Genomic DNA, 24,843 nt, shown 5'->3' with positions numbered 1-24,843 from the left:
TGCTGGGAGTTGAGGCAGTGGAACTGGGAGCTAATAAGATCCAATTCCACCTTACAAAATTCCAAGACATCAGCAATGGACAAGTTTGTTCAGCCTTGGAAGTCAGGCTCCCACCACCTGCACGATGCAGAAAGCACACTCAAGATGGTTGTTACCTGACGTTGCAGAAGATTGTTCCACTATTCCAACCTTCACTACCTAGAGGGGGCAAAACAGAAGAGCTCTATGAAACAAGAGTCCCCTGAACATCAGGAATCCCCAATCCACAAACTAAGCTCATCCTTACAGCCCCCTTGGCACTGTCCCAGCAGTCAGAGTAGTGTAAAATATGTTAAAAGGTAGAGTCTGTTAAGAGCTGGGCAGGTCCCAGCAGTGTCCAGACAAGCCATACCAGCTCACAACCCTTCCCTGACGTATACAAAAGACAGCAAAGACCCTATGGACCTGTCCAGGCCCACACAGCTCTGAATAGGCAACTACAGGGCCTGGCTGTGACACCTGTGGGAATAGGGCAGGGAAAGGAACATTCAGCATTGCTTTGATGCACCCGCTAATTACAGACATATTGCTTCTGCCACACAAGTGCAGCCAGTTCTAGCGTGCAGCATAGTTGGGGTTTGCTAGGAAACCACAAAAGCAACAAAGTACAGTTTCTGATCAGCATTTTCCAGTCTCCAAACAACGGATGTGTGTGGCAAACACGATAAAGCTCCTGGCAAAGCCTGTGGGCACAGACATGGATAAACCATCACACGGACGGGTCAGAACAATCCCAATCACACTGTAGTAAGGATACAAATATGTTCTGATATGGCCAACCAGCAGTTAGTACATTTAGGTTAATGTTAAATGCCGGCTGGCAATAATTTGTGGAATAGAGCATGCTACAAACACAAGCTCCCAAGAACAGACTATGCCTAGAAAGATAAAATGACCCTTGGTGACGTAAAAGCAGGGACCTTCTGTAGCGATAATTTCTAGGGTACACAGGCATCATTACTCCTGATGCTGCAGAAGAGAGATCCTTCTTAAGGTCCTTAAGAAACTTGTAACCAAAGTTAACGTTTACATAAATGTTGACAAATGGGAAAGAGCTGCAAAGGAATCTCAAGTCAATAAAACCTGTTTTAGACAAAGAAATGATGTCACGCAACCTATTTAGTCTGAAAACAGAAGATGGTTAAGTTCAGACATGACCATGTCTAGACCACATCTCTAGGGAGCACATTTCTGTGCTAAAGGACCTAATCATTAGAAGCAAAACACTTTTCACAGTTCAGGGTGGGGGGATGTATGCTCAACACTAGATCTTGGAGAGCTGTCAGGCTCTCTGGTGGTTTCTCTGTTAGCTCTAGTCTTAGAAAAGCCATTGTGAACTCAGCAGTGTGTGCAGAGCCTCCCTGAAGGGGCACTGGCTTGGAAGAAGGGGGCTGCAGCTCAGTTTGGTCAGTCTCCATCTAAAGGGCAACAAGTCAGGCTCTGGACTCCAGCAGCCATTTGTGCTATATGTGCCAAATGCCAAGAGGACGTTTCACAGACTGTGACTCGCTGTGAGCAAGAGGTGGCGAGGCAGATGAGTTAGGGGAAGAACAAACAACACAGAAAACTGCCTATGGGCACCTTGATCTGCAATCCAGACAGGAAATCTCTTTTGGCCTTTTCCCCCTTGCTGGCTGACTGAAGGTGCTCAAGTTCAGACACATGGAAGGAAGACAAGATTGAACACTTTACCTTGCCTCTACTCAGGGAGACACTTGAGACTGCTGCAGTCCCAACAATGTCATCCAGGAACGCTGTAGTAGCCAGCCTCCTTTCCCTTCAAGAAGGAGGTGCATCCTGTTAACTCTCCTGGCAACTGGCTGTTGGCACAACACAGGTGTACGACCACGCAGCCTCGCTGCCAACCCCAGCTTTCACGTCCAACTGGCCCCTCGAGAGGCTCCGCTCCCATCACTTCAGAGCTTGGCTGAGCAGCATGGCACTGCCCTGCTTGTTCCTGGGTCAAAGACTGTGCACAGCCCGGCTGCAGCACATCAGTTTTCACACCCTAAAAGCCAGAGTCCAGCCAACGTCATAAGTCACAAACCCAAACGTCGCTGGCTCCCTCTCCTCCTTGGCCAACAGCTCCAAGCAGGCTGCAGCTGAGGCAAAGAGCTTCAGTGTTCATGTTCAGCCCCAGTCTTTGTGAGATGCCTGCCATTGGCCTTTCAGAGTCTCTTCAGATGTGCTTCACAGGGAATTACTGTGGCAGGAACACTTCAGCAGCACTGATTTGACCCTCACCACCAGCTGACATAGGAAGTCAGTCTGTGCTTTCAAGGCAAGTGCTTTTGGGGATTGGCAGTGTTATGCACACACAGCTGCTCACTCTTCCCACTTTCAGACAATCAAATCCAGACTGGAAAAGCATTGCTAACATCATGACAATGATCATTTTAGAGCAACTGGAGAAACATCTGGAGTCCCATTTGCTTGGACATCACATTGAACTAAATCAGCCTCAAAGAAAAGCTTTGCAGAGCCTAGCAGCTACAGTGAGACCAGGTGCTTCCAAGCCCTTCTGGGGTTTTCCTGTTATTGGGAAAGGTGAAACGGCTGTTTCATAACAACAGTTCTTCACCAGCAATCGCAGTTCATGGGAGGGACAATATTACAGCAAAGCTCATCAGCAGGGAACAAATGGGGAAGATGTGTCTCTGCTTTAGCAAGACATCTTTCCTTCAACAAACACAAGTAGATTGTTGTCACAGGAGCACTGCAGAGAGACACTCTCACTCTGAAGAGACACCAGAGTGAAAGCAGGGTCAGCCTGAGGGCAATAGAGACTAAGCTCTTTAAATGCCTTGGGATTTCAGATTAGCTCTGACGCACTGACAGGGATACAAATGGGAACGCACACAAGTCAGCTTAACACAGAGAAGGCAGAACAAGGCAGCCAGCATGCAAGAAAGAGAAGGTACAAGAGAGCAGAAAAAACTGTGAAGACATCCAGTAGCTGAAGAACAGTCAGGGGACACTGGCCTCAGGTCAAAGACTTTATACCTAAAACTTAATGAACTGAAGAGCATGATCAAATAAGGGGAGTGAAGCTAGAAAAGGCAAAGTACACAGTGCACAAAATACACTGACAGAAGCACAAACACAGCCCTGCCTAGATACCTCGCACTCGGTCACCTGAGCTGGGAACACGTAAAGATAAGGACAGGAAGAAAAGCCAGACACTACTACCCCAAGATACATATTCACATAATAAAATGTATTGAATAGCTACTGCCTCAGACTCAAACCTAACAGTGGTATAAATTATCCCCCTGGTGGGATGTACTCTCCACTTCAAGAGTGGATGGGATATTAAGACAACTGGAGGACATTCATGACAAGCACACAGAAGACTGAGACAGGAATAGCAAATTTGGCCAAATCAATCTCCCAGGGCAATGCTGGCCACAGCAACCCTGAGATCAGGTTTCCACGAACGCACCACCCTCCTCTGCACATGGCCCAGCAGCAATTCTCCACCAACTAGGTGCTTTGGTCCGCAGCAAAGACAGGCTGTGGATTCAGTGCCACACCTTCCTTTCGGTACTGAATGAACAAGGCAATAGCAAGGCTACAGCGCCTGCATCAGTGCTGGCAGGCATGCAGCACAGAGCTGCTCAGAGCCAGCTGCTTGGAAGGTAAAATACACCTAGTAGTTTGTTGAGGGATCTTTGAAGTTTGCTTACGTACCAGACAGTTGCATCCAACCATCAGATGCTCATGCCGACACTCTACCTTAGATTACCCAGTGCTCCAGAAACCAGGTAAGTTTGTGTTAACACTTGTGGACACATTCTACCTGGCTTGAGACAGCATAACTATGATAACACTCACCCCAACAAAGGGAATGAACTTCTGCGAAGATTCTTCATCAGGGCTAAAGGCAAAGAGAAGAAGAGTTGTTAATAGCTTGCTTCCACACTGGGCACAATACTCACTTTGTATCTTGCATTCAAACATGCAGCAGGGACGGACAGTATGCAAGCGCCAGTCCAATGTCTCTTCTCAAGGCCCCCTGCCAGCACGCTAAGAATCTGCATGGGTGGGGAAGAGCACGCAGCTTACGGCACATCTCTCGGGGGAAAGGTCTCTTCCTCCCTCCCTCACGCTCAACAGAGAAACATGCTTTAATGGCATGGCAGTCATTACAGACACACGACCTCCTACTGCAAGGAAATGGATCTGTGCCACAACAACACGGAGAACTGTGCATTACTTACTAGTACCTGAAGCGCTCTGCACGCATGGCCTTCACGCGTCCCACCTTTGGAGTCATGTGCCATACCTTGCATATCCCAGCATCGCTAAAGCAGTTAGCCTGCCACGGGGTTACAAGCCGTGACACGTGGTTATTTGTATAGCACTAGCAAGTACGTACACACACACACTCACGCACAGAGAGACATGTTCCCTGCCACTGGGAGCTTGCAGTCCCTCAGACAGTCACACTAGATAGGTCGGGCTCCAGAGCACACCAGGCTGATCAGGACACCAGCTCAAGAACAGAAAACAGCTAAACCAAACAAAACACAGGCCATGTCCCAGAAACAGCTGAAGACAACACTACACATGTTTAAAAGCAGGAAGGCATCAGCCCCTCCTGATCCAGTCCTGCCCAGGATTCAGAAACCAAAGGGTGGAGAAGGGCCAGCAACAAAGGCCAGAGTCAAGCCTAGCAAGAGTTAGGGAGAGACTCAACAAAAACAAGAGAGGGAAGACCTGAGCAAAGAGGAAGGCAGAGCCACTGCTCTCTTCAGGGTCAACAGAAATGAAGACAGACCCACAGGGTGAGCAGAGGACTGCAGGAACATGTCCACTTGTTCAGAGGAATTGAAGTTCAGCAGTGGAAGTGACTACATGGGTAAGACACACAACGTTTCTCAGTGGCCAAGCACAGGAAACAGGTAGGAAGCAGACAAACACCAAGACTTCTCATGTTTCTCTTTTGGTGCATCCCTCAGTGCTCGGAGTGCTGCAAAATTCAGAAAAATAATCCAGCGTCACCTTCATCCAGAATATTGCTGGGTGCAACACAAATACTTCAGGAAGGCAGGTATTTCTGTGCTGTTTCCAGCACAGATTGGAAACGCACCAAATGCCTAAAAGGTTGCCAACCATTGTGTGATTAGCACAGGCTGGACAGTTTCCTCTAAGCCCTATGGAAAGAATGGCATAGAACTGCAGCGAACATGACTCAGAGCTCCCCCTCGGTCTAGTACAGAGTGGGCTTTTGCAAATAGCCTCTTGCCTTGGCTCAGCTCTGTTTACTCAGCTCTAAGGCAAAGCTAAGGGCTTTCCTCCCTTCCTGCCTCACAACCCCAGGCACTGTACCTTCATTCTACCCCCAAAACAAAACGACCGAGTCCCTGTTTCCGTGTTGGATGCCAGAAAGGTCACATCTTTCCAAACACGGCTGCAGGCCCCTCAGCAAATAAATCTCCTACAAACTCGACATTTACAGCTCTAGTTTTGCAAAAGGAAATGAGAAACCTGCAGACCTGTTGGGAGAAGGCTCAGCTTTCTTCTCATTTCTTCAGCTCCATGGGCTGAGAAGCAGGCAGAAGCAAGTCCCACTGATCAAGTGAGGGAAGCACAACAGTCACCTAGTCATCTCTCAGCTACTGGATGGCTTTGCTCCAAGCTCTCAAAAAAAAAAAAAAAACCATGGCCAATTCCAGCAGAAAACTCATTCTTGTTCCCCCTGGGAGCTCAGACTGCCACTGAGGAGAGCTCAGGGACAATTCTGAAATAAATCACTTGCTTCAGTCACCATTTATCAAAGCTCAATGATCCACAGGCTGTTCCTGAAGCAATCCAGCTGGATTTCACCTCAGCCAGTCTAGTCCTGCCACACATTCTCTTGGGAATAGACCTACGCAGAGAGGCGAGAAAGAAAATAGTTATCTGGAATGGGGAGTTGTCTAATTACTGTTTTTGCTTGGGCAAAATCCATCCACCTGTAATCAGTCCTTCAAAGGTAAACTGTCCAGAAACAGACTTGTAGGCTCCCTCCCTACCCCAAGAAATTAATTCAGATTGAACAAAGACATATAGCCAGATTTATATGTTTTAGGACTCTCAGAAATGAGAAGCAGCCACATCACCAGGTGTCACCCACCTGACTAAGGAAAGGAATAATCTCACTTCTGGGGCAACGTACAAACTAGGCTGCAAAGCACTTAGATATTACAGTAAGAGGGACAGAATAACCACTTAGAGCAGTTATGCCAGTTACTGGCCTTCTAGTAAGATTTCATTTAAAATGTAAGCAACACAAAACAGATTCAAATGAAGCCAAACACCTATGCTTTCCTAGCAGGAGGGTCTCAGGTATTACCTTTATTCCAGACAAGTCCTGCAGGAGGGCAAGTGGAAAGAGGAGACTTCCATCACTGAAGGACTAGCAGGCCTCTAAGCTATTTCAGGCCAGGCGATACCAACAACTCTCCAAGGTTCACCTTTGGTATGAAGCATTTGTTCTTCCAACTGGGCAACTGTAGTTGTCTTCTGGCTAACACTGTCCCTGTTCCACCAAGTTTCCAGTGGTCAAACCCAACAAAGGGACAAAGCAACTCCGGGTCCCCAGGACACATCAGATGAGTCACCTCTCTGCTTCCCCATGAAACTCCTGTCCAGCATCCTCCATGTTCCTACGGTGGGCTGGACATACGCAACAGGACATCCAGCATTTCTTGAGCCTTGACTCTCCTCTGCTGTACTGCTCTGCCAGGCAAGGGGCAGTAAGTAAACTCTAGTTACATCTCCACCAGCTGCCCAAGGAGGTTCATGCAGCAACCAGCCAGATGACATGGTCACTCCTGAGCCAGAGGAGGGACCGGGTCCATTTTCAGCTGTGTTCATGTTCAGCAGCTGCTGCAAGGTGTGTTTTAGAAGCAGCACTCAGAGAAATGACCTGGACTCTGCCTAGCCACTGCCCTGCAGAGCCTCAGGGACACACAGCAGGCAGAAAAGAGTGTTACCCCTGCTTCTCATTGCCCAGGAACTCTCCAACCAAAGGCACTTGTGCTCCAGGGAGCAAGAGTTGAAGACAACACACAGTGAAGAGCTTCTGGTAAATGTGTAACTAGGTAGGAAATGACCCAGACATCGCCCCGACAAGCGAGCAATGCCTTTATTTCCAACAGCCAAGCTGCTCCCCAGATTCGTGCAAGGTCTATCCAGAAGCCACATAGCATGAGCTGTGCTGGACACTGAATTACAGTGGGTGACACCAGCCCAGATTCACAGAATTGATCAGCAATCCAGCTACACAGGGAACGAGTGTCTGTCAAGTCTCAGATCTCATACTGCAGAGTTTCATTCAAGAAAGCAATGCAGAGAGATACCAACATTGATACCCCTCCTAGTGAGAGGCCCACCTCTGCCACTGTGGTCTCAGCTCCCCAGATGTTGCCTGGACTGCAGTGTTTCTTCAGTAACCAGTAATTCTCCCAGTGCTCACAGACAAAGTCAGTCACCCAGTGTAACACAGAGGAACTGAAATGGCTATTTATTTCCTTCCTGGACCCCTTCCTCATTGCCAGCCCCCTTGATTTCAGGTAAGGTCAGCAGATGCTCCAAAAGAATGGGACAAAGCTTTCGCACCATTGCAGTCCATCACAGGCAGTACATGCGCCAACCTTTCGCCATGACAAACGAAACAAGGGGACAGGAAGGAGAGCGGAGGTAAGTCAAAATAGGGATAGCTCACAATGAAGTTATAAAGCAGCCCATCACATACAGCTACGTCCTGAAGACTTTCCTTGGACCACTAGGGCTTGTTTAACAGAGCAAATGCTAGGATACTGGGAGATTTGTCTTGTAATGAATTTGGAGGTCGTGCTGCTGGTTACACGGACCACTGCCTTGAAATCTGGCCTTGGAGAAGCCATTCACCTTTGGCCTTGAGGGAGAGAGAGTTGCAGTAGCTTCGTGAACTGAGGACAAAATAAACAACATCCAATAATTGTACGATTCAAAGCAGGGGACCTTGTGGAGCAAGGGGATCTTGGAGGCAGCTCAGAGAGCACAACTCCACTGCTAGCATACACCTGTCTCCTCTTAAGCTCAGAGAAGTCCCGTACATTTGAGATAGCCTGTCAGTAAAAGACTAGTCCTCAGTTTTTTGATTACAGGGAGAAGATTTGCTGGTCTGCACTTGGACACTGTACAGCTGAGTGCCACCTACAGCACTCCTGTTCCAACAGATGGAAACTGAAAAGCCTTCCTGATCCTTTTGGAGATACGCTATATCCTCTGATGGCTAGGAAGAAGGGAAGAAAAAACCCCCTACCTTCTCCGTGTTTCACCTGCTCAAAGCTACTCTCAATAACCCCTTCAATCCCATTCAGTCTACATCCTGGGAACCCGTATGTGTGGTCCAAAGGGAGGGCAGTCATTTTCAACAATGCATTCTGCCAGCAGATGCCATAGCTTCAAAGCAGCGAGCAGAATTTAATCTAAAGCACAAACTGTGCATCCCAGACCTGCAGGAACTGTTAAACAAGGCACAAAAGACTAGTTCATCGGGGAAAAGAGATAGGAGATGGGAGAGGGAACCTAAAAGAAACTGATACCTTATGGTAAAATCAAAATGAAAGCTCTTTTTCCTTTTCAGAAAGCAACCAAAGAAAAAGATAAATATGTTATTATACTTACAACAAAGTGATGCATTCATTTAGATAGTGCTAATGGAAACACAATTTGTGTTGTTTTTCACGATACCCTAAGTTGCTGCATTTCTAAAGAAAACCACACGGGGAGATAACCGCCCATCACTCCACCGGAGAGCTTGTTCCTCTAACTCACTCTCCAGTTTGCTCATGGAGTACTTAGCTGAAAGCAGAAGTTATTTCAAAGGTGACGCAGAGATACTAAGAGACTGCAAGCTATGCCAGGAGTCTGACTAAACATCTCAGCAGTTTCTTCCAAGTAACCTTCTGCAGGTTTAAGCCTGATTTAAAGCTATCAACAGCTTCAGGCATGGCACCACCAAGTCCCAAGGGTCTAAAATACAAATGGATCAGACCAGCTTGGTAAAGCAGTCATGCACACTGCTGAGAGGGCTAAGTGTGTGTGTTGCTCAAGTACATTTCAGATGTTTTTCAACAAAGTACCAAATTGACCTTTCTGGGCACATTGGAAACTCAAAATGATTAAATATGTGTTAATGGCAAAAAATGAACCTGTAGCAGAATGAAGGCGGCAGTGCAGACCAGTGCAGAACCCAGCAACGGAAGGGTGCAGAGAAAGGACAAGGCAGCCATCAGAAGGGGTTCACACTGCACTAGGGGTGTCTGAACTCTGTATTGGTAACTCAGGTAAGTTTTCACACCAGAAACAAAATAAAAGGTTGAAGCTAAGCACTTCAAGCACCCTGTGGCTCTCCAAACTTCACCGTTACCAGGTTAACATTACAGAAGTTCACAACTACATGAAGAGAGTACACTCTCTTTAATGGACTAGTCAGTCTGGAAATACTTTCCCTAGGAGAGCATGAAGAATGGGTTAAATTTTTGCTAGATCACTTCTGAAAAGTAACGTAGAACAGACACAGGAAGGGAAAAGCAATATACAATGAGCGTTTCCAAAAAGAGGGGAAAAAAGTGACTCTACCCACACCTTTAATCGTCCCAGTTCTTCTGCAAAGTTGGCACCAATAAGTGATGTTAATGGACCAAAAATGAAAGATCAGATATAACAAGGGAAGGGCAATAATTAACAGTTAACATCATCCATGCCTTATAGGACATTGCTAGTCCCTAACTGAGAAAACTCAAGAACAGAGTGTTTGTCCTGCTCTCAGAAATTATTGGGATCTGAGTTGGAGTCTATTATTCTCCTCTGTATGTCAGAAACAATGCGTCTCTGCCCTTCAGTGATAGTTACTCTTCTTCCTGGACCACGGCCACAGGAGGCTCTACATACTTCTGAATCTTATTTTCAGACCCCAACCCTCCCTCCATACTGTCTATCCCTTAAGAGAAGTTGACCCTTAAGAGAAGTTGAAATAAAACCTGGTGAATGTCAGCCCTGCCCAGTAGGAGTCCTGGTAGTCTGCAACTGCCAATCAACAAGGATTTTGTCTCTCTTGTGAGAAGCTCTGCTATTTACACTCCAAAAAGAAAGGGTTTCAGTTCCACCAACACTGATGTAAAAAGGCCAGGTCCCACGGAAGATACTTGGGCGGGGAATGCTGTTGTCTAGTCTTACACGTCTCTGTGGTAAGGGAGAGGACTCTGTAGTAAGAGACCTCTGGAACCTAACCTGTCCATCCCCCATCCTGCCTAGTCCCCACTTCCCCAAACCTCTCAGATCTTTGAACACATCGCTGCACTTAAAGTAACTAAACTATTGTAGATTCACTGTTATCTAAGCGTGACACATCACTGGGTGCAGGCTATCGTAAGTCTCCCAAGGTCTTGCAATTTGGAGTGATTTTAAGACTGCTGGCACACAAGACAAGAAAAGCACTTTGCTTTCAAACTGATGCTCACTCTGGAAAGTCAGTATTATGTTAGTGACATACCTTTTCTGCTTGTACGTCAGCATCGCTTCAGCAATGGGCAACTGGTGTGCACAGTTTGCCCCTGCTATATACTGCGTTACCCGGGAGACAACATCAGGCGTTTCTGGAACTGCAACAGAACAAAGAGAGAAAATAATTTAAGTTACTTCTCAGAGCATCACCAATGCTGTCCTCCATTTGCTCAACCAAGCAGCTGATGGTACCCACCCAGCTGCACTTGAACTGCATCTTCCAAAGGAAGCTCTGCAGCCTACCCCAGAGAACTGTGAAGCTGTCTGACCAAAAGCAAACATCCTACAAGAGCACCTAGGTAAAAACATTAGGAAGGCACACAAGATAAACAGACATCTGTACACAGCATTATTGACTGAAGTATTACAGATATTTTATACTCGATAAAATGCTTTTCTTTGAAAATGTGTAGCTGCCCAGAGTCAGCTTTAGATTTTTTCGCACCTTGACTGTAGCTATCTGGCTGAAGAACATGCCTAGCCATCTCTCCCAGGGCCTTGGTGAGCTCCTCTGCTCACACCAGCATTTGAGCTACCTGATTTCCTAATGAACTCATGGCCTTGCTGAGTTAACTGAAAAGACCGGGAGCCATGCAAGGGTAGGAAAAGCACAAAGATCACGTGTGTAGCAGCAAGTATGCTCCAGATATGCGAGACTGCATTTGATTCAAACTGATGGGAAGACATGCCTTCCATATTTCTTTGTTTCTTCCATTGCTAAATGCCTTCCATAGTTCTTTGGTTTCAAGCAAAAGAGCCGCAACTGTGAGATCAAGGGAACACAAGTGACCTTTGCCAGGCACTTCCATACCTTAATGGGCATTTTAACCCAGACTCTTTGTATTTGAACAGTGAACTGTGAAGAGCTATGATTCTTTGCCAGGTCTTATTATGCCATCACGGGGTTTCTGTGCAGTTCTCAATGCACAGATGAAAACAGAGAATCTACAAGGTCTGGACTGCACAAAAACGAGGCTGCATTTTCCTCCTCGCATGCAAGCAAATAAGTAAGGGCTGCAGCATACAACCAGCTAAAGAACAGATATGGCTCTTGAGCTTGATTTCTATAGCTAATGAAGTATTCCTAACGCAGGCACAAAAATCAAGTCTGTATTGACATTTGTCTGCATTTTCAAGCGCAGCAAGGAATTACAACAAACCAATTCCCGACGTCTGTTCTTCCAGGAGCTTAGAATCAAGGAAAAGCGTACATTGGGTGGCATACTAGGAGATCTCTAAGCCCTGTTTTTGGAGTTGGACAATTTCACCTTCAGCACAGGCTGCCCAGGGCCTTGTCCAGCCAAGTTTCCATCTGCTGGAGAAGACTCTGAACAGTCACCTGTGACGAGATCTCTCTCCTCCTCTCACGGCTAGAGGACTTCCAGGAGGATCCTGGGAGCCTCAGGCACTCTGCAATTCCAACAGGAGAACCACACTACAACCTCCCCACCCTCATGGCACTCCAAAAACTCCAAAGCTTTTTCCTTCTAGTGAAATTTCTCTAGGGGATATGCTGCCATGAGAGCATCACTCCTCAGTCGAGTCTCAAGCCTTCATGTGGCCCTAAATGTCAGCTGCGAATACTCCTTTCTCCTGTTTCTTTCTGTTCTTGAAGGAAGTGATAGAAAAAGTGTAAGCATTAATATTTTAAGCAAATTAGTACTTTAACACACAGTAAGGATTTATCCTGGCCTAGAACAGATTCACATCAGAACAGGAACTTGTTGATCTGACCTAGGGCAGCTCTCACATGCTAACACACTGGTGAAGAACAAAATTCTTTTTTAATAAGAAAGATCCTGCCAGCAAACTTCAGAAATATCAAGGTCATTCTCACACACAACTAATAGAAGTTAATCTTCCCAGAGTTTTCAGCTTTCCAAATCTTTTAGACTGGACAGTTTCTGAAGGGCCAAAGAAAGCCCTTGGTAAACTTGGTAGTGAGACCTCCAAACCGAAGAACAAAGCTGAGAGCTAGGTAAAAACAGCATGACTCAGAGGCAGCTAGTGCCTCTGGGAGCCAACAAGTGTTTGTAAACTGCCACGTGCAGGACATACAAAGGTCAGCATCTGAAAAGGGAATGTCACGGAGTGAGGAAAAGAGAGGAACAAAAACATTTTTCTGCTTCCTCTTGTATTTACTTGACCTTTGCTAAAATTACTCATTCAAGCCTTTTATCCCACACAGGCCAGACACAGACACATGGTCTTACCAGTGGTCTGTGCTTCAAGTTTGTTGAACAGATCTCTCCAGGCTAGATCTTGGAAGAAGTTGTTGTATCTATAATCTACAGACCCCAGATACTTGGCCACTGGATGAGAGCCTAAGAAAGAAAGGAAAACATGACAATTGTTCTTCCCAGCACTGAATACAAGTGTGTTTATCTGTAAGGAATTAAATTCCAAAATCAAAACTACACCAGACGCCCCAGAAATAAATTTCTTCAATTATAACCAAGTAAGTTAGTCCAGCTGATCTCTACAAAAGCATGCAAATAGACTTCCCAGCAGAGAGACTGCTTTGCCACCACTGATACCTTTCAGTGACACCCCTCCTTTCCACTCCACCAAATTAAATTTTAAAAGGCCAAAGAAAACAGGACTGGGAAATCGCTGAGGAAATAAATTATTTGGAAGACACAGAGGCCCTACAGCTCTCCATCTCAGTCTCTCAGTTTTGCAAGTGGCTTTTCCAGCAGCCCTTCCTACCCACAGGCTTTACTGCACGCACCACGGCCAGGTCACCTCTGCCAAGGAGTTGGACCCCTTGCTCCAAACACCATTCGCACACCATGGTTGCTTTGCAATACTGATAAGTGGCAATTGTCCCCAAACTAGGAAAAAACAACCCAAGGAGGCTTGTTTAATCAGTTGAGAAGAGCTCTAAGTTCAATAAGCTATAATTAAAGACAGAAGGCAGAGTGCAAGGCTTACAGGCCCCAGTGAATGTTGGCATATGCATCAGGTCGCTGCTTGCTTTAGCTAAGCCTTACGGCTCCTCTATGAGCATGGAAAGACCTCCCTGCAGAAAGTTTGTATGTCCAGCCTGCAGGCCTGGATGGAGACCTGACTTCATACATACTCTGAGCAGGAGAAGGCAGGCATTTAAGTGACAAACTCTGCCCTGGGAGGTGGTAAAAATTTGCCACATTCATTTTACGCCACATGTGTTCCCAAACCAGACAACCCGCTCTTGCAACTACCCCTCCAGCCTTTCAACACAGGAGAAAAGGTGTGCCAGGATGGCACTTTCCAGTCACCACATTTTAGTCACGGTCAGCATGACTCCTCTACATTTACAATCAGCCATGAAGTGGCCTCAGAGTTCCTCCTGATCAGCTTATTTTTATCTTTCGTGCATACCGAATTCTCACATCAAGCCACACTTCCAGAGACTGCAGCAGTTGAGTCATCAGTTGTTAAATGGTAACCTGACAACTCCTTCCAAGAAGACCCCAGTTGCTGAACTACACTCACCATCCTCCAGTAAAGCTCATGGTGGAAAAACACGACTGTCTATTCTCAGTCTTCCAAACCAGTGCTAGTTTCCAGACTTCCAAGAAAGGTTCAAGCAGAAGGTCCCTCTGAGCTCCCCTCGGTGTCATTAGAGACTAGAGCTTTAAGTTCATTCCTGGCCCCTCCTGATCATGGCTACTTTTAGACCCATAATTTCTTTTGCAGTGGAGTTTTAAACAGTGCATGTGGAACAGCTCTGCACCATGCACTAGAGAAGCTTTCCCACATGCTGGGAAAACACATCGCACATGGCAGATGCAGTTAGAAACAAGTACTAAACATGAGGTCTCCCAAGAAGTTCCATTCACGGAAGTTAAATAAAATGCTAAAAAACTCCAAACAGCCAAAATAACCCCCAACCTTTTTTTCTATTTTATTTGCCCGTTTTCAGTTCTTTTTACACTGGTTTGGACATCAAAGGAGTCTTTCAGCCATGGAATCAGAAGCATGAAGCCGTACTGAATCTCCCAGTACAGACGCTTACAGACACTAAGCATTTCTCATTGTTAACAAGCCACTGTAGGTTAACTCTTCTGTCATTGCAGTGTGTAGTTGTGGACTAAGAAGGTAAAACCATCTCAGAAAACACTCCACCATTCCTACTTTGAAGGTGCTGCCTAACAGCAAAAAGTCTTTTCTTTAAGACATTTATGGCATGGTCACCATTCTGTCTTTGGTGCTTTTTCAATTGTCAGAAAAGAGAGGTTGCTCCTCAATCACTTTAATGAACTGCCAGAAAGCTGGCCAGAAATAAGCACTTGATCCGATCAGGAAATACTGCAGACTTCTATAGGAAAGACCCTGTTAGAGAAGGTTCTGTATTTAAAGTACATTTAAAAAGCATTCACAGTTCTGAAGCAGTTCTATTATCAAAGTGCTTTGTGTTTTTTTTTTTTTTAATTATCAAAGAAAGTTTTAAGATGAAAAAAACAACCCCAAAAACACACTGGCTAAATCTTGTGTTCCACTTCCTAAGAGAGAATATTTTCAGATCATTAAAGACTGCAGGACAGAAAACTGTTCTTCTGAGGCTAGGAGACAGTCAGCATGTGAGGACCAAAGTCCTCAGTCACACAGACTCTCATTCAAAGCACATTTAACCCTCCAGAAATTTTTGTTTGTTTTTACCCCCTAAAGGTTGGTCTCTCCTCTTCCTGCCAACCATATTGGAAACTAAATGCCTTCCTTATAGAAGGATCCAGCTTTCTTCCTCTGCCTTTTTCATTTGACTTCTGCAAATCCCACCACTGAATCGACAATCTAACCCCACTGTTCATGGTGCTGGGCAGCACCTTCTGACTCCTATAGCAACTGCCATCAGCTGGTCCCAAACCTCAAAGATCAGAAAATACTGAGAAAGTGCTTTTCAAGTTTTCTGTTGCCTACATCACCCAAGTGCCCTGTTCACACAAGCCAAGCCTCAGACTAGACCAGCTTCTGGCATCACACCCTTACACCACCAACATTGCTCAGATGCCCCTGCCCACAAGCAGCAGTGACTGCTTGGCTTCCCAGGCCTCACCACTACAACATTCCTCACATTTCTGACTACAGCAAGACCTCTAACATTATCATCAGCCCACTCTACTTCCCCCAACACAAGCAATCCCAGCTGGGCAACCTTCCAGCCAGGCAGGCTTGTTGAGCTGCTGGAAGGGCAGAGAGAAGGTGCTGAAAAACTGTGGGGAAAAACCCGAGGAGAACAGCACATAAAGAAAAGGTTGAAAGATACATGTAATTTGAATAATTTAAACTCTCAGTGGTTTCAGAGCCTTTAAAAAAATTTTCAAACCTCCCCCTCCATAAACATTTTCTGTATCAGCCTCAGGGAGGCCAGAACAGTTATCGCTTTGGGAAACACAGTGCTCAATGAATTTAAGATTTCAGTCAGGGAAAGGACTTCTGGAACATTATTCTATGCATTCGTTGTACCATTATAAAAAGATACATGATGGCCTCCCTCTATGGCGAGGAAATAAACCTCTTGCTTCAAACAAAAGGTTTACATTCTTGATGCCAAAGTCTGCTTGTAAAGATGAAATTCACTCACGCAAGAGCAGCAACACAAGCATTACATAATACTAAGACAGCATGATATCATTTAACAGTCATATACCTAGCCAAAGCTTCCAGGAGGGCTTCTCCTGAGGGAACACATCACATTTAACCCATTCATCTTTCTATGAAAAAAATTTGTTTCTTATTTACCTAGAGGGATGATCAAAAATCTCATGTAGCCGAGCCAGTCTGGGGTTTTGTGAGACAGCTGCTCTACAAAGAGCCTCAATACAGCACTGAGGTAATTCTGGGCTCCGGCCACTGCAATTTTAATTGGGTTTGGAGGCTGTGAATTGCAGTTACAGCTAGACAGAAAAAGAGGAAACATATTCATAATTGTGCTTTCAACCAGCTATTTCAGAACAAGTAAAAAAAAATTGGTTAATCACAACCACAGAAGACAGCTTGTTTGATACACAAGGCAGTATCACAACGATTATCAGCATCTTAAAACATTATTAGTAAAATGCAACATTGTACAGTACTTTCATAATTTGTCTCCTTGTATCTAAAGGGTTGGACTCAACTATCCAGGTTAGGATGTACCTATTGCAACTAACTGCTGTGTCAGAGAACACACTCAGGTACCTGCAGCCCTCAGCAGGTATCTAGGGAACGCCTCGAAGAATTAACCTGGGAATTACTTGGCGGGGGGGGGGGGGGGAAAGCAAGAACTATTTAAAAACCCACCTACTAGCTTTGCATGCTTTACTGGTTATTAGATCTGACCTATGAGGCAGCCTCCAAAGCACAATCTTCTAAAATCACTGGCGTCACTGAAAGGAGACTTGCATTCCCACACACATGGCGGAACAGCAACAGGGCTGATGGGTGCTGAAAAGCCACACAACTCAGACTTCAGGAGAGTGGATTGGGCAGAAGTATTGGAAGAGAGGAGTGTTTCTTAGCTATTGGATGGAAAACTCCCTGGGCACTGGGGCTGACAAGGCTTTTAGAGCTGAGGCTCAAACAACACAAGTAAGGTGAGAACTTACTATCTCTGTATCCTGGAGACAATAGTGCTGAAAGCTGCCTGAATATCAGCTGAGGAGCATGTGCAGACCACTGGCAAGGTATGCTTTTGCAAGACATCTGATAGGTACTGAGGAGAGAACAGAATATTTACAGTCCTTTTTTTGGTACAGTTTACCACAAGAAGAAAATCTGCCTCCCCCAGCCTCCTAGGTATTCTCACATCCAAGCGTGGGCACTCTCCCCATGTCCAGTTTGTGATACAACAATTTCCCAAATGTCCTTCCTTGTACATCATCCAAAAGAAAACTCTTCCTCTAGAAAAATGGAAATATTGCACCTTCTTGACAAAGACCGATATATCCAAAACATGGCAACGACAACTCTAGAACAACAGGGTTTTTATGGCTGCAGAGAACAGGGCAGCAGCAGGTCATTCACCTGGCAGACAGCACTGGGTAAAAGCAGATGCTGTCTACTCACCTGCTTCTGGAACTGCAGTTGCATTTCTCTCCAATTTCAAAAGGACTTAAAGAAATGCACTGTTCTGCCCACCCTCAAGTGCTAAGGGAAGGGTGCTATGAACACGGTTCCTCATGAGGGACTGTTTCCCCTCCACGCAGCTAACAGGAAACAAGTTAACATACCTCGGGTATACATGGACATAATATTGATGAGACTCAATGATAATCACACTTTCAAATTCTGCACTACTAATCTATACACCCCAGTCAACACTATCTTCACATGCTCTGATACTGCAGGCACAAGCTGAAAAAACTACTGGAAGATGACCTACAACGTTTTCTGTCCATTTCTAGAAGGCATTTCTTTATCTTCCAAATATAGAGAAACCACAACCAGCAGCTCAGCTGGTATTTTTGTTTTCTCAGACATTGAGACCCTAGTTCTTCCAAAAGCAGAACGCCAAACTAGACAATGTAACTCCATGAGCCTGGCACAAGTTCTACAGGCAACAGTCACCCAGCCCATGTTTATTGATCTTCTTCCATATATATTTTATTGCTTTCTCAGACTAAGGTTCCAAAAGGGGCAAAATTTGTTCCAAACCCGTAACAAATGATCCCACGTTGCCGGCATAAGAAAGCACCACTATGAGTTCTCCTTAACACAACTATGACTTACTCAGAAATGGGGTGACATACCTGCAATCAGGAATCACAAGTGTGAGTGCAAGGCAACAGATCTGACCTGAAATATTTTCTCTTGTGTTCACCACCCGTGCCTAGAAATCTCAGCCTAAACCACAGGTCAGTTGTCCCTGTTTCCTTTGTCCCAGTCTATCACAGCTGAGAAGCCATTCCCAGTGTGCTGCTAACCAGAAGGAATGGCATTTCATAGGAGAGAAAAAAAAAAAACAAAACTGTGGAAAGACTCAGGTGGCAAAGCTTAACAAGATCCACAGCATCTCCTGGTCAAGTGAAATCCAATCTGTAGGCACTGAACACTCAGTATGCTGTCAGCCCCCACGCACCACCACTGCTCTTCCAACCAAGCAGCAGAACCTACTTGGTTAGTGGTAGAACTCAAGGCCTGTCCATTCCTGAGGAGGAACGGTGAAGGAGAACTGTGCTTCAGGTAACGTCTCCTGCCTTTACCTGGCCTTGCCAGTCAGAAGTATTGACAAGAATAATGTTTTCTGGCAGCTGGTCATCGGAAACCAGGATGTGATTTAGTTGGTCATACACTGTTTTCCTGGGGATCTGAAAATAAAGACAGAGAAGAGAACAGTAGATGTCAGCTCTAATCATCAAGCCATCAGCTCCATCTCTTGCAATTCATGAGAGGGGGCTGTGCATGGCTGGACAGTGCTCAGTCACCGCACCAGCAAAGGCAGTCTAGCAGCCATGCTGGCTGCTGGGACTGACACAATAATTATCAGCTTCTTCATTACTGCAGTATTCTGCAGGTTCCTCTATTAACCACCTTGGTTTTGTTTGCCATTACTTCTCCTGCCATACACTTTTACTTATATCACTTTATACCAACTAACAGTAGTCCAAGGAATTTTGGATTCACAGAAGCCAGAAACAATCTCCTTCAAGGAGGGAATTGAGTCCTGCAGCTAACAAAACCATGGCACATATGCTCCGCACAAGTCAGTCCCCTTTTGCAATCCCTAGCAATTTCAAAGGAAGAAATTCCTCAACACATCCTTATTAATTTCTCATCATAACAGTCTGTTCCAGTGTTTTCACTTTATGGCAGGATGACAAAGCAACAAGCTGGCAAAAGCCAGCAGACTGGATGGAAGATAGAGTATCAGCCAAGACATAAATTCCCTCCTTCCTGAAGCCACAGGGCCCAGTTCCTTTCCAGCAGGGACAGCACTTGGACCAGAAGGAAAGAGACCACAGGAGACAATTGGAGAAGACTAAAAACTATGAGTGGCTGGAGAGACAGCAATCTTTTCACACCTGTAAGTGGTGTCGGGTGTCTGGAGAGCGTTCATTGTCCAGACTGTTCGCTCTCTCGTTCTGTGGCCTCACTGGCTGCCTCTCCTTCAGAGATGTGCTCCTTCCCCGACGTCCCGTCTGCTTCCCTTCAGACCTGCTAGAGAGATGTACTTGCATTCCAGAGCTGGCTTGGATCTGAGATACATCCCCCAAGTGTGAAATCACCCAGTCTGGCAGCAATGTGAGTAGAGGCACTGGGGAACTGTGCACATGGGTCTGAGCTAGCTTGAGAGCTGCTAATACTGCTTCTGATAGTGCACAGCACATGGTTCAGCTACAGAGCACGTTCCCAGGAGTCCCAGACAGATGTTCACAGCCCAAGCTAAGACCCACACCACCACCCTGCTATTGCTACGCCAGCATAATAAGATCCAGCCATGCAAACTGCAGTCACACACCCAAAAGCGGCACAGAGATACCTCTTCAAAAGAGCATCTATTTGCTTGCAAATGACCGGAGAAACTATATGGTGGGGTTGCTGAAGCCCACATTCGCTACCCTATTTGAGAAGGTTTAACAGGACATAAGTTAGACTTGACAACCACCTTTAAGGCCAAAATCTGCATCAGACGTTGACTTAGCAACAGAATCTTTGAGCAAGCAGCTCCAGGGTTTTAAAAAAAACTTCCTTGGACAATGGAGCAGGTACAACACAGGAGACAGGAGCAACCTCAGAGCAGTGCTGCCCTTCAGGGTTCTGAGTATTCATTTAAGTGCTCAAGACCCACCACTTAGGTACCTGAACACAAGCAGGTTGTCCTTGCAGTCAATGGCTTAAAGGCCATTGCCTGAACAAACGTTAGAAAGCTGTCCCCGTCTTCCCGAGCAGCTCTGCAACAGGCACAATGCTGTGTCACTACTCTACCTGGTGGACGGGATAATGAGGGACTCTGTCTTAGTGATCTTCCCGCTGGGTGGGAGCTTCTCAACAAACACATCGGGTGTGGGTAGTTCAGCTTCCTGGACCTCGGCTTGCTGGTTAGACTCCTGCAAAAATACAGGGAACAGTTATCAGGAACAAACCCTTCTCTCTGTCTCATCACCGCAAGGGCTGGCAGGAGGCACGCCAGCTTGGCTTTGCCTGGGGCCCATTCAGCCTGCCTCTTCCAGACATGCTACTCACTGCCAAAAGGGAGAAGCCAATACAGGCTATCTTGGGCTGCCTGTTCCCAGCTCTGCCTCACAAGGGAGCTGGGGGTAGGAAAGGTGCTCAGGTACACTAGTTGGAATAGGCACTCTCCCAGCTCAAAGGCAAGGACATGCCTCCTCATGCAATGCAAATTAATTCAGCTTACTCACATGGGCTAGCAGAGAGAGAAAAAGACAGGGTAGAACTGTTACAAACCACATGTCCCCAGTAAAGCAACTTGAGCTTTGGGATTTTTACCCCAGGACTAGCTTGATTTCTGCCAATTCAGCTTGAAGTAATACTTCTGTCTGATAAAATGGAAGAGCCCTGAGAACACTTTTCAGGACAATACACATGTTTGGTAGCATACCTTGGGCCAGCCTTCCTCAAACCAAGAAAAAGGCTGTTTAAACAGCAAGTCACAAAGAATTTCAGTTTCAAAAGGCTGAAAGACAAGAACCTCCAACAACTAAGGTCAGGAGGAGAGCTCACCTTTATCTTCACTGCAGCTAATGTTACCTACATAAGTTGTCTTGCACATGCAACTATATGGAGGGACAGACCCATGCCACTGAATGTAGTTCACAGTTGACACCCAAACTGCCAGGAGGAACGTTACCAAGTGCGTTTTCAACTTACGTAAGAGACAGTGTCAGAAATACTGTCGCCTGCATGTTTGGTTCCAAGACTCTTTGTCTTCTCAGGCACTTCTACCTGCTTGAGAGGAGAACAATCATTAGGAAGTATGACACCAGCACAGTTTTCAGCCACACTCTCTGGATCAGGCTGTTCAAAAGACACATTTCTCCATTTAAACATTGCACAGCTCTGCAGGATGACCAGGAGTGCTTCCTGGTCACATCAGGACCAAACACATTAGCGTGGGATGTGGCAAAGCAGTAGCCAATGCACAATACACAGTAGAGGGAAGTGCCCTTGGAATAGGACTGATGTGCCCGATAGGCCCATCCATGAGGGGATGGAAAAGGCGGTGAGCTGCCCCTCAGCATTCACTCCCAGCCACCACGGAAGTATCCCAACAACAGTAAGCTACTCCTCCAAACAGTGTCAGTGAGTCCCTAAAACTCCCAGGCAACATCTCCCATCCTGGCAGTCATTTCAAGTACACGGGAATCTGGAGATATTCATACCATCAGCAAGTATTCAATACATAACCTGAAGATGTCCCCATACGTTAACACAATATTTGCTTTAAAAAACAAAATACCACCAACAACCCCACCCCCCTCCCTCCGAACCAAACCCCAAAACAACAAACGTGTTTTCTTTGCAGAAAATTCGTATCTCTGCACCCAAGTCTTTGCAGGATGTCAGAGAAGGTGCTTTAATTTACACATGCAAATGAGACAGTGCAGGTCTGCAGATAGACAACCTTCTTGAAACATGACTTACAGGACTTGATGGCTCTCTCTGACTCCTGATGCTGTGGATGCTACCAATTTCTGTCTGAGAGCTGGAGTGTGACAGTCCTTCAAAATAAGGTCTGAGTAAGGAAAGCAAAACCAGTTTCTTATTATCAAAAACACTAACAGAGAAAGGCCACCACATTCACAGCAAAGCAACATGACTGTTCCCAGGGTGTCTTACCACTCCCCAACGGTTCTAGTAAAATTTATAGGCTACTTTTGAATGGAGGGGAAGGTCTCCAGGACAGCAAGAGAAGACAGAAAGTCCAAGGATGCCTGTCTAGCCCTGACACTGACTGACCAACCTCCATCTAATGGAGCCAACATGCCACCTGTCACACAGCATACCATATTTACAAGGCTCTTATCAGGAACGATTGCACGCTCTCACACTACACACCAAACAGCAATTTTTGTTTCCATAAAATCCAGGGTGGGCATGTGGGTCCAGCATTTTCCCCACAGCAGAACAGAATGCACATTCACCCCACACAAGCAGTTATGTCCTCACTACCCCAAGCACCAGGTGCAAAGTTTCACACTGCAATTCTTGTTTCAGCTGTGCAAATGCTGATAAAACTAACATGCCATGCCAGACAGGGTCTAGCTCTTGACTGAAATACAGCAAGTAGAGTTACTGTCCCCCCACAGATACCCTGTTCCTGTGGGTAAGTGACTCCTGGTGCTAATACGCATTTCCAGCTTGCATTTGGATTTGGCTGCCAGCCCTAAGATCCAATTACATATTTGCTCAATAAGATAAGGTAGTGCACACAATCAGATTGTGCTTCCATGTAAAAAAGCATCTCATCACACCAGGCTACAAGACTCAAATTTTAAGGAACTGATTTTTTTTTGTTGTTGCAGGAGAAACCTGCCTACAAGCATCAGCATTTACCACATCCCTTTCAAGATACAAACACAAGAAATGGACACATGAAACCACAAAGTGCCTCCCAAGACAAAACACAGTAAGTTCTTATTCCAGCAATATTCCAGCAATCACATACCCCAGAACAGTTAGCTCCTTGGTTCCAGGGAACAGGACATGAGCTCTCAGTGTGTACAGAAGCACATTTTGGCTTCTTTCAAAGCAGCTGTTTACCACAACACATCTACTTTCAAATCCCTTCAAGGTAGGGTCTACCAATTGGCAATATATGGGTCAAGCTCTAAATGCCTTTATAAGCCACCAGCCCCATCACTTACCACTGCTGCCCAAGTCTATCCTTGACATCTTCTGGCTCACTGATAGAGAACAAGTCACTCCAGACTCAGAATCTATTCTTAGCCCAACTAGGTTATTCTACGTTAATTAGGATATTATGACACCTGGAAATTAGCTGGCATTTAGCAGATACTGTCATGACCAACTGCAGCAGTAGGCTTGTTTCAGAGCCGTCACAACACTGAAGGCCTGAGCACGCAACCACGTGCCAGTCAGAAGCATGAGCGCAGCTCCAACAGCCTCATGTCTCAGTCTTTATTTGGCAGGGACATGACATGGCTGTTAGCTCAGGCTTCTGCAGCTGGTTGAGACCCTGAGCCAGTGATCGCCAGCTCAGCTCCACAGTGCTGTGATTGCCCATACAAGCTGGTCTAGAACAGGCTTGTGTGTATCTACCTGTGCTGCAGTCGGTCCCTTGGGGCCCTGAGCAACACCTTTGTTTCCCATAGTTCTGCTTCTTTAATCCCTGCAAAGACTCTTTCCACACAGGATCTTATCAGCTTTTCCAGAAAAACAGTCTGCCTTGTCCATCCCTGCCTCTACTTCGGCAGCGACCAACCACATCTCCTTCTGCCTTAGCACAGATTTCCTGGCTGTTTCTACCACCTCTTCAAAACACCTGTGCACTGTTTAATTCTACTGCCTGCTGTCAGCAATTCCTACCCCTGTGCTCAGGTGGCAGGGCAGGCAGAACATCTGCAAAGGAAATAAGGAAGAAAGGAGACTGAAGGGAAGTTAGATCCCCACACACTACCCCCAGCTCACAAGCAGTCATTCACATTGTAACAACACACACTAGGGCTCCAGCACCAGGACGGGGGGAAACAGGATGGGGGTGTGGGAACAGAAACAACATATAGTCTGTGCTGACACTGCGCATAGTCTCTCCCTGGCCCAGCATCAACTACCCCACGCTTACTTTAACTTTGGCTTCGGAGTGCTTAAGACACTGTCATCATCCTCCATTTCTGGCCCGCTGTCACTGGGGTTCTCTATATCCAGTGTGTCATACAGAAGGTCCAAGTCCTCCTCCACCTCTGGAACGTGCTCTGCCGGGTCCTGCTCTGAATCCAGAACCTACATGCAGGACAAAAGCAGCCATGGCTCACTCTGCTAGGAGCCAGACCGATCCCACGTCACTTGAGCTCCCCTGAGGACTGCAGCCCACCAGTCTTGGGAGTAAGATTCTGTTCCTAGTGCAAGGATACTATATCCAACAGAAACATTAAGTATACAAGAAGTGCTTGTTTTGGGTCAAGCTTGTCAGTGTCTGCTTAAGCAGGAATTACCTATTGGACTAAGCATCCACAAACAAGCTATTAACCATATATTATGTCCATTATTCAACCCCATTCTATAAACAAGGCTTTAAAAAGGCCCTTAAGGGAATCACAGTTTTCTTCAAACAAGTACAGAAATGCAGTACTCCCAACAGTGTAACCTGTCTTGGGTTTTACT

The 24,843-nt window shown here is 46.0% G+C and overlaps 1 protein-coding gene across 3 annotated transcripts in view; it reads right to left on the bottom strand.

Annotated features, from left to right (window-relative positions):
- The window catches only part of PACS2 (phosphofurin acidic cluster sorting protein 2), a gene marked incomplete at its 3' end in the record, with an annotated part of 76,044 nt that overhangs the window by 6,786 nt on the left and 44,415 nt on the right, over window positions 1-24,843 (bottom strand). The window contains exons 9-21 of one of the 3 annotated variants that reach the window (XM_082002688.1): window positions 24,305-24,462; window positions 22,144-22,234; window positions 21,370-21,444; window positions 20,467-20,588; window positions 19,563-19,695; window positions 18,744-18,848; window positions 17,148-17,254; window positions 16,303-16,457; window positions 12,792-12,902; window positions 10,568-10,676; window positions 8,616-8,648; window positions 3,874-3,916; window positions 156-198 (exon numbers count right to left, since the gene is read on the bottom strand). In XM_082002688.1, coding sequence (XP_081858814.1) covers window positions 156-198; window positions 3,874-3,916; window positions 8,616-8,648; window positions 10,568-10,676; window positions 12,792-12,902; window positions 16,303-16,457; window positions 17,148-17,254; window positions 18,744-18,848; window positions 19,563-19,695; window positions 20,467-20,588; window positions 21,370-21,444; window positions 22,144-22,234; window positions 24,305-24,462 — 1,285 coding nt within the window. Of the gene's footprint in view, window positions 1-155; window positions 199-3,873; window positions 3,917-8,615; window positions 8,649-10,567; window positions 10,677-12,791; window positions 12,903-16,302; window positions 16,458-17,147; window positions 17,255-18,743; window positions 18,849-19,562; window positions 19,696-20,466; window positions 20,589-21,369; window positions 21,448-22,143; window positions 22,235-24,304; window positions 24,463-24,843 lie in introns of all 3 variants that reach the window. The other 2 variants (XM_082002687.1, XM_082002689.1) reach the window with 2 other exon arrangements.

The sequence above is a fragment of the Phaethon aethereus genome (genome assembly GCF_964289735.1).
Source record: "Phaethon aethereus genome assembly, chromosome: 8".
Taxonomy (NCBI): Eukaryota; Metazoa; Chordata; class Aves; order Phaethontiformes; family Phaethontidae; genus Phaethon; species Phaethon aethereus.
This window is presented reverse-complemented; position numbering and strand designations above follow the sequence as displayed.